Raw genomic sequence first — 15,309 nt, 5'->3', positions numbered from 1 at the left:
CTGTTGCATTTTAACAAACTTGAGTTGCTGTGCAGTAGCGTGTTGAATGTTTGATAGAGCTGCTTCACTCTGCTGGCTTTGCTAATCATGTATAACAGAAGAATACAGGCATTTTATCTGGGTGCTGCGGCAGCATTCCCAGCTGTTTATGCAAATATGAACTACATGTTGCTTTGCTGTGGTTATTCTTCTCCCCACGCTTCCTGCAGACAAAAGTTTTAGGGTTTGGTGGAAAAAGATGAGACAGATAAAGTCTGTAAACTTGTGACTAATTTCTAAAGCATAGCACAGCATTTTAGGTGAGTTCCAACCTTTCAGGCAGCTACAGGTTTGAGTGCAGAGACATGACATTTCATTGAAGTATACAATCATACAGTAATTGTTGTGTAATATGTTTATTCTGATCATACTGCCATTGCATGGTGATGCAGGTGTGGACCGGGACTCTTGACTGTCTTTCTTGAAAGAAGGGCTACTGATCAGACCACAAACGTTTTTAATACAGGAAAGTTTATCTCATCTAATCTTAAAGTGCCAAATGCACTTTATCTTTATCACAATGTCAATGTTTTTTAATTGTTTGTCTTCAAGGGTTAATTCCTCACCACCGTACCTCTTGAATGCACAGAATTTTGGCAGCTGACTCACATTTGAGATGTCAAAGCTGCACTAAAACACCAAAAAAGTACAAGAACAAAGACATTGGGGGTAATTCTAAAAACTGATCTGGAAAATGGCAATAATGATGACCTGAAAACATGACATAGAGGCAGTTTATAGCGTCACAGGCTTGCAAATCTAAATTGGGTTTTATGTATGGAACACATTCATGTATGTTGAATAGTCCCTGGAAGTATTTCAAAATAAAAGGGAGCTGGACCAAAGGCTGCAAAAAGTATTCTGAGATGTAAGTCAGATAAGAGCTATACCATTAACTTGCATTAGTAGGAGTCTGAATACTGTTTATGGGTGAACCATACTGCACCTTTCTATTTAATAAATGGTCCACTTATTGAACGACGCTGTAAGAATGTCACATTTGTGCCTCTGGCAGCACAGGCCCTCTATTGCTGGTTCCTGTGGTGTGAAATAATAGATTTGTTACAGCAGATTTCAAAAACACGTATTCAAATCTTTCTCCATACTGGCAATTGAGGCCTAAAATGAAAGGCAGACAATAGTAAAGTCATTACTGAGTCCATTAAATCCTTAATTATGTGATCATGCAGTGGAGTCTGTGTTAGTGAGCTTATATTTTTACAGCAAGTTAATTTGGTTCCTTTTGACCTCCTCTTTCTTTCTACCCATTTTTCCTTTTTTGCTTATTAATGCCACTGAAAGGCAGTATCAATTAGCTATATCTGCTTTTTCAGGTTTCATGCGTGTTTGGTGACTTGTGTTAGTCTCACTGACACTTTGGCGGATTTCCTCTTGGGAAAGAGAGGAGATGCTTACTTGATTTTGTTATAACAATGTGATGTTTAGTTAGACTTTATTTGGACAGTCCAGAGCTGATTTTCAACCAGCTCTCTGCTGATGGAAAGTAAACTGTCAACAGGGTCACCTGTCAATCAGACCTTCCAAAAAAATAACGTTGATACATCTGTTTACTTAATATTTATTTATTTTTATTTTATTTTTTTTTATTTATTTAGGACAGTGCACATTGATGAACATTGCTGTAAATGTGCCAGTTTATAGCTGATCAGCTAATTTGCAACTGTAGTCCTTGGGCAGAATGTTAGTTGCCTAATAAAACAACATGGAAGTACACATTAAAAACATGGAAGTACACATTACATAAAAATACAATTACAAAATACACATTTTAAAATTACATTCACAAGCACACAATTTAATACAGTCCAACTTAACCAGATCCAGTGGTCTCAGTCTACTTAATGGACACACTTCTGGGCATCCTTTAACCAGTCTTTAAGCTTTGCTTTAAAAGAGGAATATGTAAGACATTCCCTTACTGTGGAGGGAAGACTGTTCCAGATGCCCCCCCCCCCAAGACAGACAACACATTTCTACCAAAGGTAGTACGTCTGGAAGGGATCTCTACGTCTCCTCTGTCGCAGGCCCTGGTGTTCATACCCCTGACAGTCCTGTTAACAATCCAATAATGTTTCTTTCAAAAAGTAATATGTTTTACTGATCAGTACTATTAAATTGAATTAAATAATTAAAAAACACATGTTTTTCGTTAATAAAATTGCTAATTGAAAAATTTTTAATGTCAGTTTTCTTACTCATGCAGTAGGTGAGATGAAATGAAAATTAATCAAACTCTGCTGATATCACTGTTCTAAATAAACGTAATTATAGGTGTATTTCTTATATTTAAAAATCTGTCCTTGGGATGAGGTGTGTCATTCTGCAGAAACATTGCTGATATTACCATCTCTCCTTCTTCACAATGTTAATTACACATTAACATGGCAGATTTACCATCCGTCTCACTCCCCTTGTCCTGTGCTCGAGCACAAACGGCACCTGTTGCTGATTGGCTGCAATGGTGCTGTGTGACTCGGTTTGAGCCACTCTGTTTGTTTCCCATTTACAGAGCCAGGGCTGTGTACAAAAAAATGATATTTTTTCAGAGCACACACAGGCAACTAGGGAACCATGAGGAGATATTCATTGAATTTTAAATTCAGAGAATATCAAAAATCTTTCTCCAGAATGACTCATTCCACCTTCAAGTATTTTCCAAGCAGGTGTTGCAAGAAAGTTTTCCTTCAGTAATGCCAGCAGTGTGCTGTATGACTTTCCTCTGACTGTTGGCCATGCTCTCATGTGCTCCTGGCAGTGTTGCACGCATAACTCTGTCACATGAGACCTAAATCTGCTGTTAAAATACAGACACAAAACACCCACATATAGAACACATGAGCAGTACACACTGAGGTACACAAAGTTGGATGTTTCTGTGACGCATTGGTGACCGTCATCGTGCTGTAATGCTCCTTGTCTGCAGACTGACTGTGTTCTGTTAAGCTGTTGGCTTTGTTTTATTTCCCTGCAGAACAACTGACTTCCCAGAACTCACAAATTGCTTACTGGGATTAAAGGAAATGTAGTTTGGAATTAGAAAGGCTTTTGATTTCTGCAGGCACAATACAAACACATACACACTTGCTCATTAACACACATACAGCAGAACAACCACTCACACATACTTAACACCCAGCACATTCATATTATATTTATTAGCCTCCCTAAGCTCTGGTCAAAACCTAATGTTCTCTCTCTATGTGATCAGTCTGCATGGAAGAAGAGGTTGCTATATTTTGCACTAAGAAGCCATCTTTTGTTCTGATGGTGATAAAAATTTAAAGTTTGATCATTAGGAATTTTTGTCTTTCTAACAGGCTTTGGTCTGGAGGATATTCTTACAACCAAGTCTCATACCTAAACAAGAACGCAGACCATTCTGCCATTAAATGGCATCATTACTTGCTTAATGTGATGCAAGTCCTGAAAAAAGGATGATGGGATGGGTGGTATCAGAGCAAAGGATCAATCAATCATCACCAAAGTCAAAAATTGTAATATACTGTTTATTACAACTTGGATCATATTCTTGTAGTTTTGGCCATTGTTCCTTTCGGTAATACAAAATTGCACTCAGGTGAAGAGCTGATATCTTGGAAAACAACAAAATTGCTAAAAGAAAATCCAATGCAGCAAGAAACACGAGCAGGAAGATGACCAGACAGGTTGCAGGTCAGCTGAACTTATTTTAAAGAGAAAATAAAGGCACCAGTTACAGTTTACAGACCTCCTGGTTCACCACTGACCTACCATCCATCTTGTAGTTGTATTCATTTACAGCTTTCCTCTGCTGTGGGGTGCACTCACGTCTGGTTTCACTTTCATAAAATGGCTTGGATAATTTGGCAAAACTTTTTTCGTTCACAAGTGTTTTTTTGCTCCATCCACCTTTATTGTAGCAACCTTGCTGTTTGCCCAGATCTCAACAATTACTCTGGATAATACAATGTTACAAGCCATAAGCCAGAGAAATAATCGCTGAAACTACAAAGATAACACCCAAGGGACTGAATTTGTTTCATTTTTGTCATGTTTTCGGGGAGCACAGTTTCCCTTTTTATCATCCAATGTGAAGAAAACCCTCTGTGGACACTGGTGATTACACTTGAATTAAGATTCTTGGGTTGCAGTATGAATTTGTGGTGCTTTATTTCACATTGAGCTTGGAAATACCTACAGAGTTGAGCGGGACAATAAAGGCCCATATGGCAAATGAATGCTCAATCTTTTAAAATGATGACTTGGCTGCTGGTAAATCAAACACCCACCCTTCACTGTTGCCAAATGGTCCGTCACCTCTCATTGAGTCATTGTGTGCAGGCTGGAATTTGCTGAAGCCAGCTTTCTCACAGCTTTATATCTTAATGTCCATATTTCTCTGACCATGGCCACATAAAAAGATGAGCACATGTGTCAAGTTTCAAATGCTCTGTAATGTTATTCTTTGTACTTAGTTAAAATGGTTGATGTTGCTGATAAAGTGCATGAGCAAAACACAGAGAAAAGACTGTTTTACATAACATTCACTTCCGCACACTAAATGCTATGCTTGCTACTACATGTATTAGTACAAAACTCCATCTCAAGTTCGCTCACTTCTCAGAAAGCATCCACCTCATAAAGCTGCCTAGAGCAATCTTTACCATGATTGGCTCCAAAAGACAACAACAAGCAAAAGGCTAAAATGCATTTGAACTTCATATTCAGATATATCAGGCTTTTGTAACCTGCCTGTTAGAGTCAAAAGACTTGTATCCAGTGCTCAAAAGAGAAACTTGAATTTCACTTTGGAGAAGAGAGAGAATTTACAACATGTGAATTAAGGTGCTGAACCGACCTTCTTTGTCCCTCACAATCCTCTTTAGGTAAGACTGATGCATTTTTTTACATGCAAGTCCTGCCTGGAGCATCTTTGAAACAAAGTTCAAACAACATGAAAGGCTTTAAAAAACCTTTATAGCCCTACATGGAGCAGAAAGGCGGTGGAGGTCAAATGATCACTTCTTAGTGTTTTAGCAATATCTCTGCACATTAGTAGTATGTATTGGTACATCGATCATTTGTATCTGCACACTAAATATCACTGGGTCAAAACAGAAGCATTGAAATACTGTGTTAACTTCACCCAGTACCCAAGACTCGAAAACCACACAAAACAATGGGTTGTTTTGACCCAGTGTTAATTCTGTTCTTATCTTTTCGTTGGCTTATTTCCCTGTTAAAATGCACTCTAACCTACTTGTTACACTTACATCTAACTATTAACTATGTATATCCTCTGCACTTATGTTTGTTGAGTGCTCATCATTTTGTACAACTAAAAATAAATTTGAAGAAGTTTTAAGGTTTTAGCTTGAGCCAGTTAATTTTTAGTGTGTGCAAGTTTTTAGTGATTCCAGCATTTTGGACATATGTAGTCTTTCTGTTTGTATCTTTGTTGCGTTAAACTGCTGAATTAATTTCACCTTCTACAGCATGAACAAAGGTTTTTGATTTGTTTTTTTTTTTATGTATTTTGTGCTTATAGCGATATTGGAGGGTTTTTTTTACTTCATCTTGTGAATTTGATTGGCAGACTTTGACATGAGTGGGCTGCATTCAGCCAACCACTGATCTTTTTTAAGGTTTCTTCTGTCCCCCGCCATTCTTGTCACATCTGTCACTTGCAACCTCCCACAGAAAAGGCTTTGTTTAGAACAGATATCAGAAGTTTTTAAAGGATTTACCAATCATTTTCACTGTTACCGTGCAGACCGCTTGCACAGTAACAGTATTTGGAATTTTAACTTGAGCCATCAGCAACAGCAGAAACCTTCAGCATGAGCCTGCTGTTGCTGCTCCCACCCAGAATTGAATGGCCACCAATGCGCAGTGTGGGTGTCACATTAACATTTGTATTTGCATACAATTTAGAAATTTAGCTCACGTTCCACAGCAACACAGAATGAGAGAGGAGGGAGGAGTCGAAGGACATTTTAACAGGACACATTAGCTTGGACTGTCTGTACCAGAGATGTTACGAAATCAGACAATACAATTTGCCCAGAATTATTTGTCAGAATTTGTCAAAAGCCCTGAGGGAACACATTGGTGTATTTCAAAGTAAATCATTTTTAGCTTGCTTTCATGTAAAACTAGACTGGTGTTTTGTTTCTGTTTCCCCATGTGAATGTATGCTTCACATTACTACTGAAAAGTGTTGAAAGGTTAATTTAATATGGTGTGGTAATGCAACTCAAAGTGTGGAATCACTTGAAATACCTACTGCTGACCTATGGTGCATTCATGTGCACATGACAGGATCTCAGTTTCAGACATCAGTGTGGACTGTTGAATGGCAAGCTATCTTGACAGAAAATCGAACCAAGAAGACACAGAAGGATGAAGCACTGACAGTGTAAAATTGAAAGTTTTTCTCATGACAAAGTGCTGGCGTTCTTGAAACTCATGACAGAGTGGAATGCCTTGGAGACAAAACTGCAATTCCAGGTCACATGCTGTATAAAAGAAGTGGACAAAGCCATGGTATCACCCATTGCTTTGTGGACCACTGTTTTAAAGCGTAAAGTTTAACATTTTGGCTGTCTCCATCTTGCTTTTTTGGATTTTTTTTTTTTTTTTTTTACCAGCCTGGTGGGGCCAGGTACCAGAAGCATTACAAATGCTAAATTACCAGCTAATGCCAGTTGAAAAGCTAATGCCAGCACCAGCTCGCTAGCTCGGTTAGTAAGGCCCATGCATAATTCACATCCCTTGTGAATCAGGATGCTAATTTTGGCCAGCGAATGGCTTAAACTAAAATCTACTTGCCAGAAAAATGAACAGCCGACTCCTTAGAGTGTCTTTTAGTACAACCAAATGCTAAACAAGACATTTTTAGGTGACCAAAATGTCCCAGTTAACTTTCATGAACTGAAAACACACTATGACAGGGTGAAAGTTCAAGGACAAAAACATGGCCAACAAACAAAAAGTACTTCACAGCTATTTAAATGTACACAGTGCCATGGAAACACATTGCTGGGCCTGTATCCTGATTTTCAAGCCATTGTGGTAGCGACGTGTTTATTTTACTATTTAAGGGACCATAATTTACAGAATGAAAAGAACATTGTATTGAAGAATACTTGAAATTAGCAATTGAGGCCATATTATTACATAAATTAGTAGAAAAAAGTGTCAGGTAGTAATTGAAGTGAGGAGAAGACAGTCTGACTTATTGTTGTAACCATTGCAATCACCCCTGCTTGCTATTAGAAAGAATGCAGGTTTAAGGCAATTCTGCATTTGCTTCACTTTTCAGACCTGGGAGTTCTGTCCCCTATACATACGTATATATATATATTTCAAATTAGGGCTGCAACAAATGATTGTTTTCATTATTGTTACTAACATCATTCATTTTGCCTTTTGTCTTTTTTGTCATTCAGTTTGTTCATTTGTTGAGGAAAACCGCTGAGTTAAATAGAGTATAATCGAAAGTTCACAACAGCCAATAGAAAACAGGTCTAACTGTTTTCTGTTGAACTGAGGCCAGCTAAAGATTAAACTGTGCCTCAGATTCCTGCTTCACCCCATCTGTCTTGCCAAAATGTGGATGTCCCAGGACTCTAGTATTTAATTGACGAGCCTATTCTCTGCTGCAGTCACAAATCATGGTCGAGACTGCGGAATATATGGTACCAAGGTTTAACTGAGTCATCTTGTTTTTCCAGGCCTAGTACCGCTTATCAGCCTAAAACCCGTGTGTTCCCTGAAAGCACGCTAATCTCCCTGGATGATTACATTGACCCCAGGCCATTGATTACACACCATCTAGGCGAGAATGGCATTGAAGCACAGGCAGTGATCAAATTTTGCATCCTGGCAGTGCTCTCATTCCCCACTGCTCGACCAGCTCCATTTATCCCCTACCCTGCTTTCTGCTGTGCAGAAAATGGGCTGTGACTGTTGCTGCAGCTTCTCAAAGCAGAAATGGGCATGTTTTTATTACGAATTAGGTTGGAATGGGATACATTTCATTTTTACATTTTTTTCCCAGTGGGTATGCAGGAATGTTTTTTTTTTTCACTTGACTGACAATGCACTTGTTTGAGGAAGGAGAAGGCTGTTGCTACGTTACCCTTTGCTGTTTGATTTCCCTTTTTTTCATGTTCATTTTATGGCCGTCACAACAGCTGTCAAGGGGTTGAGCATTGTCAAGCCCAACAGTACACTGCAGGGTGGCTCTAGTTTGACAGTCCGCTCCTTTCATTTTTTCTCCATTCTTCTCTCCGAGCAGGTCAGTCGAGGCCAAAGAGCCAGAGGCAATAAGAATAGAGGAGGGAATTGCTCTCAACCTGAATTCCAACTCTTAATCTCCTCTCTGTGCTCTCTGGTCACCCCTATAAGGGAAAGCAAATAAATCTCTTATCTTTACATATAGAGGCAGACAGCTGGAGGCTCATGTCTTTGCCTTGCTCTGTCAATGGCCTGTTTAACCGAGCAGCCACTGGAATTTGTCAAATCAGTGGGAAAAAAACATCCATGAGACACTTTAATTAAAGTTAAAAACAAACAATTAAAATTTAAGTTAAATTATTTACTTTTCCTAGCCTAAAATAATACTAAAATATTGCTAATAATAAAAATGCATTGGAAAATGTAGTTGCAACTATCAGCGCTACTTGCATTTCTCTTTAAAAGCACATAGTTGAAAAAGTCCTGAACTCTAATATTGCACCTGAAATAAAGGGAAAAGAAATGTGTGTGTTCTACAAAATATTGCTTTTCCAATCATAAGCAGTTTGCTTTTTTGGTTCTCATGTTCTTCTGAGTGCTTGTAACTCTTCTTATCTAAAAAGCTCTCCTACTCTGACCTCTGCAGTTGAAACACCTTTGAGAAAATTGTCCTAGTACACTTCCTAGCCAGCACAGACCCACTTAAGGGGTAAATACAAAACCAAAATGTCTGTGAAGACGTATTCAACATTGCGCTGCGCCCACCTACACATGTCAGGTCAAGCTTTACCAGCTGACCCTGCCTGGCTGCTGTATTGAGCTGTCAAACAGGATACATCACATAGCAAGTCTGAGAAGCACAGATCAAAAAGCCTGAACTCAAGCTATGGAGCTGCTAATGGCTGTGAACTGTCTCCTCTGCTTCTTCAATAAGCTCTTTGTCAAACTACGTAAGTTTGCAGATGACGCTGTATTGTTTAGACCGTGTCCAAACTAAAGGGCTTAGTGGCTGCAGGTTTTTGTTCCAACCAGTCAAGAGGTCACCTAATTTTCAACTGAAGACTGAGATCAGCTGATTAAATGAGCCCAGCCTGGTGAGCTCCTCCTTGGTTGGAATGAAAACCTGCAGCCACACAGCCCTGTATGGAATAGTTTCGATGTGGCTGTTGGAGACCCATTCAAAGTCGTTTCTTCCACCTGTCTTCCCCATAACTAATCTAACTTATCAGCCGGCTCTGTGGCATTATGTGCATCATCTAACGCAGGATCGGGGCACACCCACTCACAGAGGTTGTTGACTGAAACAAGACATGGGTTTGAGCAGCTTGTGTTTTGCGGCAGCTGCAATTTGTTTTTCTATGAAATATTTTTCAGATTTATATAACCCACAATCACGTTTGTCTCAGAGGGCTTTACAATCTGTTCAGAACATATGACACTCTCTATCTTTAGACTCTATTCTCACAAATGAATGTGCTAAAAATTGTTAAGATGATTGCAGATTTCAGGAGAAGTTCCACCTCCTCCATGCTTAACCTTTAAATGATACTCCATCCAAAAATCTTTCTTTGGTGTATCAAACTTTGCTATTTAACATAAAACATCAGTTTTTGAATTTAATCTTTCAGAGAGATTTCAGAGAGAGCAGCAAGTGTGATCAGCTTGAACATGTTGATTAGAATCTATTCAATCAGTGACCAGTATTTGCTGTAGCAAGAGCGTTCAGATGTCTGTAGACCACTTTTGTGCTCCCCTTCTGTATGCTCACTACATTTCAAACATTCATATTTTTGACATATTTTAAGATTTGCTTCTATGTACATTGGAAGTCACACGCAGTAGCAACACTGCCCAGTGCCTTCACCATATTTATCACTGCTGTCAACTATATCTCATGTATATGTATTAGCAATATTCTCTGTATAGTAGTTTGAGCAAAATGTATTTCAAGGCAATACCCTCTATATACACTTACTGTATGTTAATATCTTCTGTTTATACTTTTACACCCTCTAATGCCAATATTTACATTTAGATTTCCGCCTGCACTTTGCTACTCACCAGTATCACTGCTGCATAATTTTATCTGCCTCATTTGTACTTATCTAGTCTTGAATAGCCAGACCTTCACAGATCTCCACACTTTGTTTTAGAGCTGTGCCAGCCCTGGAGAAAGGTGTGGCCCTCACAAAATAGTGTTGGAGGGAACTTGTGTTCTGTCAAGGTAACTGGATGAAATGATAATAATGATGTAAATGTAATAGCTGTGAATATATTTGACTTGGCTTGTGTTGAACTGAACACAATACAGTAATGCTCGCTATAGAAATGAACAATCTGACTGGATAGATAGGTAAATGTAATTTGCTCTTACAATTGGATTGCCATATGTACTTTGTCAACAGCAATCCCCACCGATCGCTCCTGAAACATGGTGGTTTGCACAATGGCTCCCCATCTAATTTCTCTCTTTCGTTCCCCTTTAACTTCCTATGGAACACTTTGCAAACTACTTTTCGATTTGACTTTTTGAAGAGATTAAGATATTTTGCCTTGCATCAAGAGTGAGAAGTTGATATTGAAAGGATCTGAGAAAATGACTTCACTGCCTTACCACTAGATGTTGAGCCACAGCAAGCTGCAAGGCTGTTGCTTCTCCTCCACCCAAGCAGCTTTTTCTCTGGCTTAAACTGAATTTCCCAGTGGGCTCTGTGCCCAAGAGTTACTTGACCCTTGCTATTAAACCAGCATGCTGCCTCCCTTGGTAATGACAGCAGGTGAAATGAGCCAATTTGTTTTGGTTGGCAGAGACATTGATTTATTCAATGTTCTGGCACTCTTCTTGTCATCACAAGTCTTTGAATTTAGTCTTTTAAAAAAGCCCAGTGACTTCAATATGTTACAAAGTTTATTTTTTAATGGTTGTATCAGTTTTTCCCTTTTGTCCTGCAAAATGCAATGCACAAAGGGATGTAAGGACAAAAGAAAAGTCTTTTTTTTGTCTAAATTGCTTTTTCTTTCATCTCAACATTTAGAAAAAGCATGAATTCTCAAGATGAAGCCCTCGTGGATGCTCCATATCTGATAAATTATCTTTTGACTCAACAACAAAAACTGATTGTGCATTCAGTTTAGTCTATTGTTCATCAAGCAAAAGCAATAAGCCTGTGACAAAGCTTTTTTAGACAAGCAACATTTCTTTGCTTTCATGTGCTGTTGTCTTTTTAACATGGTCGGTCCAAATGAGCACAGTGTGCTTTGACCACTGCGATTCAAATTGTGAAGTCAAAGCAAATGACCAAGAGAACATACTTCAACATTGTATACTGAATTATAGTCTGACAAGGAGCTCTCTTGAAGGAGGTAGAGTATGATTTCTGTTCTTGTGTATTAGCAGGAAAGCTCTCTGGCACACAGCTGTTCTTAATAACTGTCATTAGTGCCAACCAAATCACATGTGCAGTGATTCTGGAGTTGCAGCTAACCCTTCATCCATTCATTTCCTTATGATTCTTAAAATAACTGTCAGTGGCGTCAGAGGGAGATTTCAGCACATGAAGCAGTTTCCTGCCGAGTTTTAGACCTCTACTCGATGTTTTTGTGTGAGTGGGCCCCAGTTTTGTTTTATGTCGTGAACAAGGACGTTTGTCTTATCTATTGTGTCACACTATTTCAGTGGTTGGAATACGGGGAGAAACATGAACATAACTTGTAAACATAACTTTTGCTCATCGGAAGAAAACTTGTAACGCATTCATCTTTCCCATGGATGTCAAATGTTTCTGTATTTCTTTTTGGCAACGCTGACGACATGGCTGCAGGATGGCAGTGTGTCATTGGCTGTTGTTTGGTCGGTCCACCACTCTGGTCCAGGCTGAAATCTATCAGATGGATTGCCATGAAAATTTGCACACATTCATGGTTCCCAGACAATGCATTTTTATGGCTTTGGTGATCCTTTCTGGACAACCGGGATAGATTGCTATCAAGCAAGCCTGCTGGAATTGAGAAAATGATGTGATTTAGTACTGTGTAAAGGTTGTTTCACTGCTACTCACTTAATACATTCAGACTCCAACCCCAAATTTTTCCAATAGAAAATAAATAAATTTTACGTAAAAACTTGCAACCGCTGTCAGAGAATGTAATCAATGAGATGCATCTGAAACCTCCTACTCTCCCACCTGTCTGCTTAATAATTCAGCAGCAAGCGTAGCCTCTGTGGGCATTGACTGTGAAGGGGAGTGTGTGACCTCCAGCACAGCAGCAGGAGGTATACTGCAAGAGGCTGCAGTGTGGAGAAATGATGTTGATGTTTAGTTGCTTTTCTCTTAAGTGCTATTTTTGGTGGGCTTTTGCCAGGGCTGGCAACATTTGGAATACACACGCTGATCTATAGCCGCAAGTGAATCAGTGCTGAAAAATGTAACACAGAAAAGATGGTGTTTGATCATGTCAGATATATTGCACTTTGATACTAGCCGGTTTGCAGTGTTGTATCGTTAAAATATTAAATGTATTCAGTTTTGCTGGAAGAATGTACATTATACATCTGATATTTTTCAGTTTTTGAATATACTACAATTTTGGATGATGGATGAAGTTTCCCATTATACTGCAATATGAACTATGCACAGAACACTTTGCAAACCCTACTGTTATATGTGATAATTAAATTGACTTTTTTCATCACACACAGTACCAGCTATGACCTATAAATTCCAGGCACCATGAAAGCTGTAATAACATAAAGCTCTTTACCGTCTTTGCAAATTACTGTTTAAGAACTCAAGATTACAGAAATCTGAACCAGTCAAGGGCAAAACAAGTGACACTGACCCAGTTATGGAGGAAATCTGAAAAATTGGACTTGTCGATGTGACAAAACCCACATAATAGGAGCACCTAACTGCAATATTAAAGCAGCTTTAATTTCAAATAGCCAAGACATGCAAATGAGTCAAAAAAGAGTCTCCAGACATCAAAGATCTGCAATTTTTAGAATGAATAGACCTTTCAAACAGCAGACGTTTTGACTTGTCGTAGCAGGGAAAGCACGGGTGGAACTAATGAGGTTAACGACGGCTTCGTTCCAGTGAAGTGGCCCAGTACCGAGCCAGCATGCGTAATACCAGAGCACTGGAGCTGACACATGTAGATGGAACGTAGTCATTATTAATGTTATTAATTATACCTGTGTTTGACAAGTCAGAAAGACTCTTATGAGAAAGGCTGGATACTATTATATATATGCCAATCAAGACACTTGAGAAGGAAACTAAGACTCCCATCAAAGCTTAAATGGACTAAAAGAAGAACAGAGTCTTCTTTTAAGGGAAATGGAAGTATGAAAACAAAGTGCAGATATAATCCCACCTTGACCCTACTATCTGATCCATAGTGACTCATTTTAGTTTTTGTGCCTTTATGTTTTTGTCCGTCTATCTGCATCCGAACTCAACATCTCATGAAAGTCATGAGGAAATTTCTTCACGTTTGGCACGAATGTCCACTGGATGAACTGATTAGATTTTAGTGGTCAAAGGTCGCTGTGACCTCATGAGACATGTTTTTGGTCATTACTCAAGAATTAATATGCTAATTATGACACACTTTCACATAAATGTCTCAGAACTTCACTGTGACATTACAATATCACAATTAAAGAAGGCGAGATTGTGACCATATTACACATTTGGTCAGATACTGAAAGTCTGACACTATCTTGAGTGTCCACCTTGAAACTGTGGTGATTGTATAGATCTTCTGTGCTGCCGGGTTCAAGATGTGTGTGAAGCATCCAACGTTCACAATTTGTAGCTTCTTTGCAGCAACATCCATATTCAAATATAGCATTGTTGTCCACCACAAGCTCATTGGTTTTGCAGATACTAGGTTCAGGTGACTGTCGTTGCACCATGTGATGAAGCTCTCTATCAGCCCTCTGTTCTCCTCTGGAAGAACAAGCCCTAAGGGAAGACAGCATGTTTCTCACTGGAAATTATTCACTGGAATCAAACATTAATAAACTGAAAGCTTCCATTACGCAAAAAATTACACTTGATATGTTTTAGTGAATTCCTTCAAAGTCTTTACTACATATATTGTATGAGTCCGGTCAGACATGTATGTAAACTGCAAGGTGACTGGTTGGTGGAGGCAAAGAATCATGAGGTGGTAATTCTAGTTTTACTGAAACAAAAAATGTGCCCACTGCAGCAGCAACCCGGAGCAGATTAATCCAATATCGGGTGCAATTAATTTATCATGTCAAGACGGCAGAGGACTAATCCCATTTGTTAAATGACTGTTGAATCTCTGTTTTAGATTAAGATGTCTGGTGAAGCAACTGGAGAGAGGAGAGGCGTCCCTCACTGACCTCAAGAAAAACCTTGAATATGCAGCGACGGTGCTGGAATCCGTTTACATCGAGGAGACAAGGTATGGAAACTGTTAGTCTCTACAGTGGAGCAAGCATTGATACATTTCATTTTTTGAAAACAATGGCACAGCACTGACAAAGGCGATGACTATCGTTAGTACGACAGTAGTACAGTAGTACTGTACTTGCTTACCATTACCTTTTCAGAAGCAAATATTGTACTTTTATTCCACTGCATTCTATCTTATAACTTACATCTGATATCTTATATTTCAGCTATACAGCTTTAAATAGATTAAACTACTACTATTAAGTAAACAGTTAAAATGCATCATATACATATACTTTTCTACTATAATATAATACACTGACTTCCTTCTGTGCTGAGTATAATATATATATTCTGAATATAATGGAGTATTTTTCACAGTGTGTTACTAGTTCTTTAAATTACCTTAATACTTATTCTGCAACTGAATGACATTTATGTGACGAATGTGGGGAGACAACAACTTCTCTTTCCTCAACAACAAAATAAAAACATTTAAAAAACATACAGTTTGTCAGTGCAAAGTCCAAATTGAAAACTGTTTTCCAATCAGCCGTCTTTGTGGTTGAATTTACACAATGAAACCTACTTGGACATG

The 15,309-nt window shown here is 38.7% G+C and overlaps 1 protein-coding gene across 1 annotated transcript in view; it reads left to right on the top strand.

Annotated features, from left to right (window-relative positions):
- The window catches only part of pde1cb (phosphodiesterase 1C, calmodulin-dependent b), a 65,615-nt gene that overhangs the window by 32,591 nt on the left and 17,715 nt on the right, over window positions 1–15,309 (top strand). Inside the window, exon 3 of the mRNA XM_041948256.1 lies at window positions 14,608–14,721. Coding sequence (XP_041804190.1) covers window positions 14,608–14,721 — 114 coding nt within the window. The remainder of the gene's footprint in view (window positions 1–14,607; window positions 14,722–15,309) is intronic.

Source organism: Chelmon rostratus, chromosome 12 (genome assembly GCF_017976325.1).
Source record: "Chelmon rostratus isolate fCheRos1 chromosome 12, fCheRos1.pri, whole genome shotgun sequence".
In the NCBI taxonomy this organism is placed as follows: domain Eukaryota; kingdom Metazoa; phylum Chordata; class Actinopteri; order Chaetodontiformes; family Chaetodontidae; genus Chelmon; species Chelmon rostratus.
Note: the sequence above shows the minus strand (reverse complement) of the source record. Positions and strands in the feature narration are given on the sequence as shown.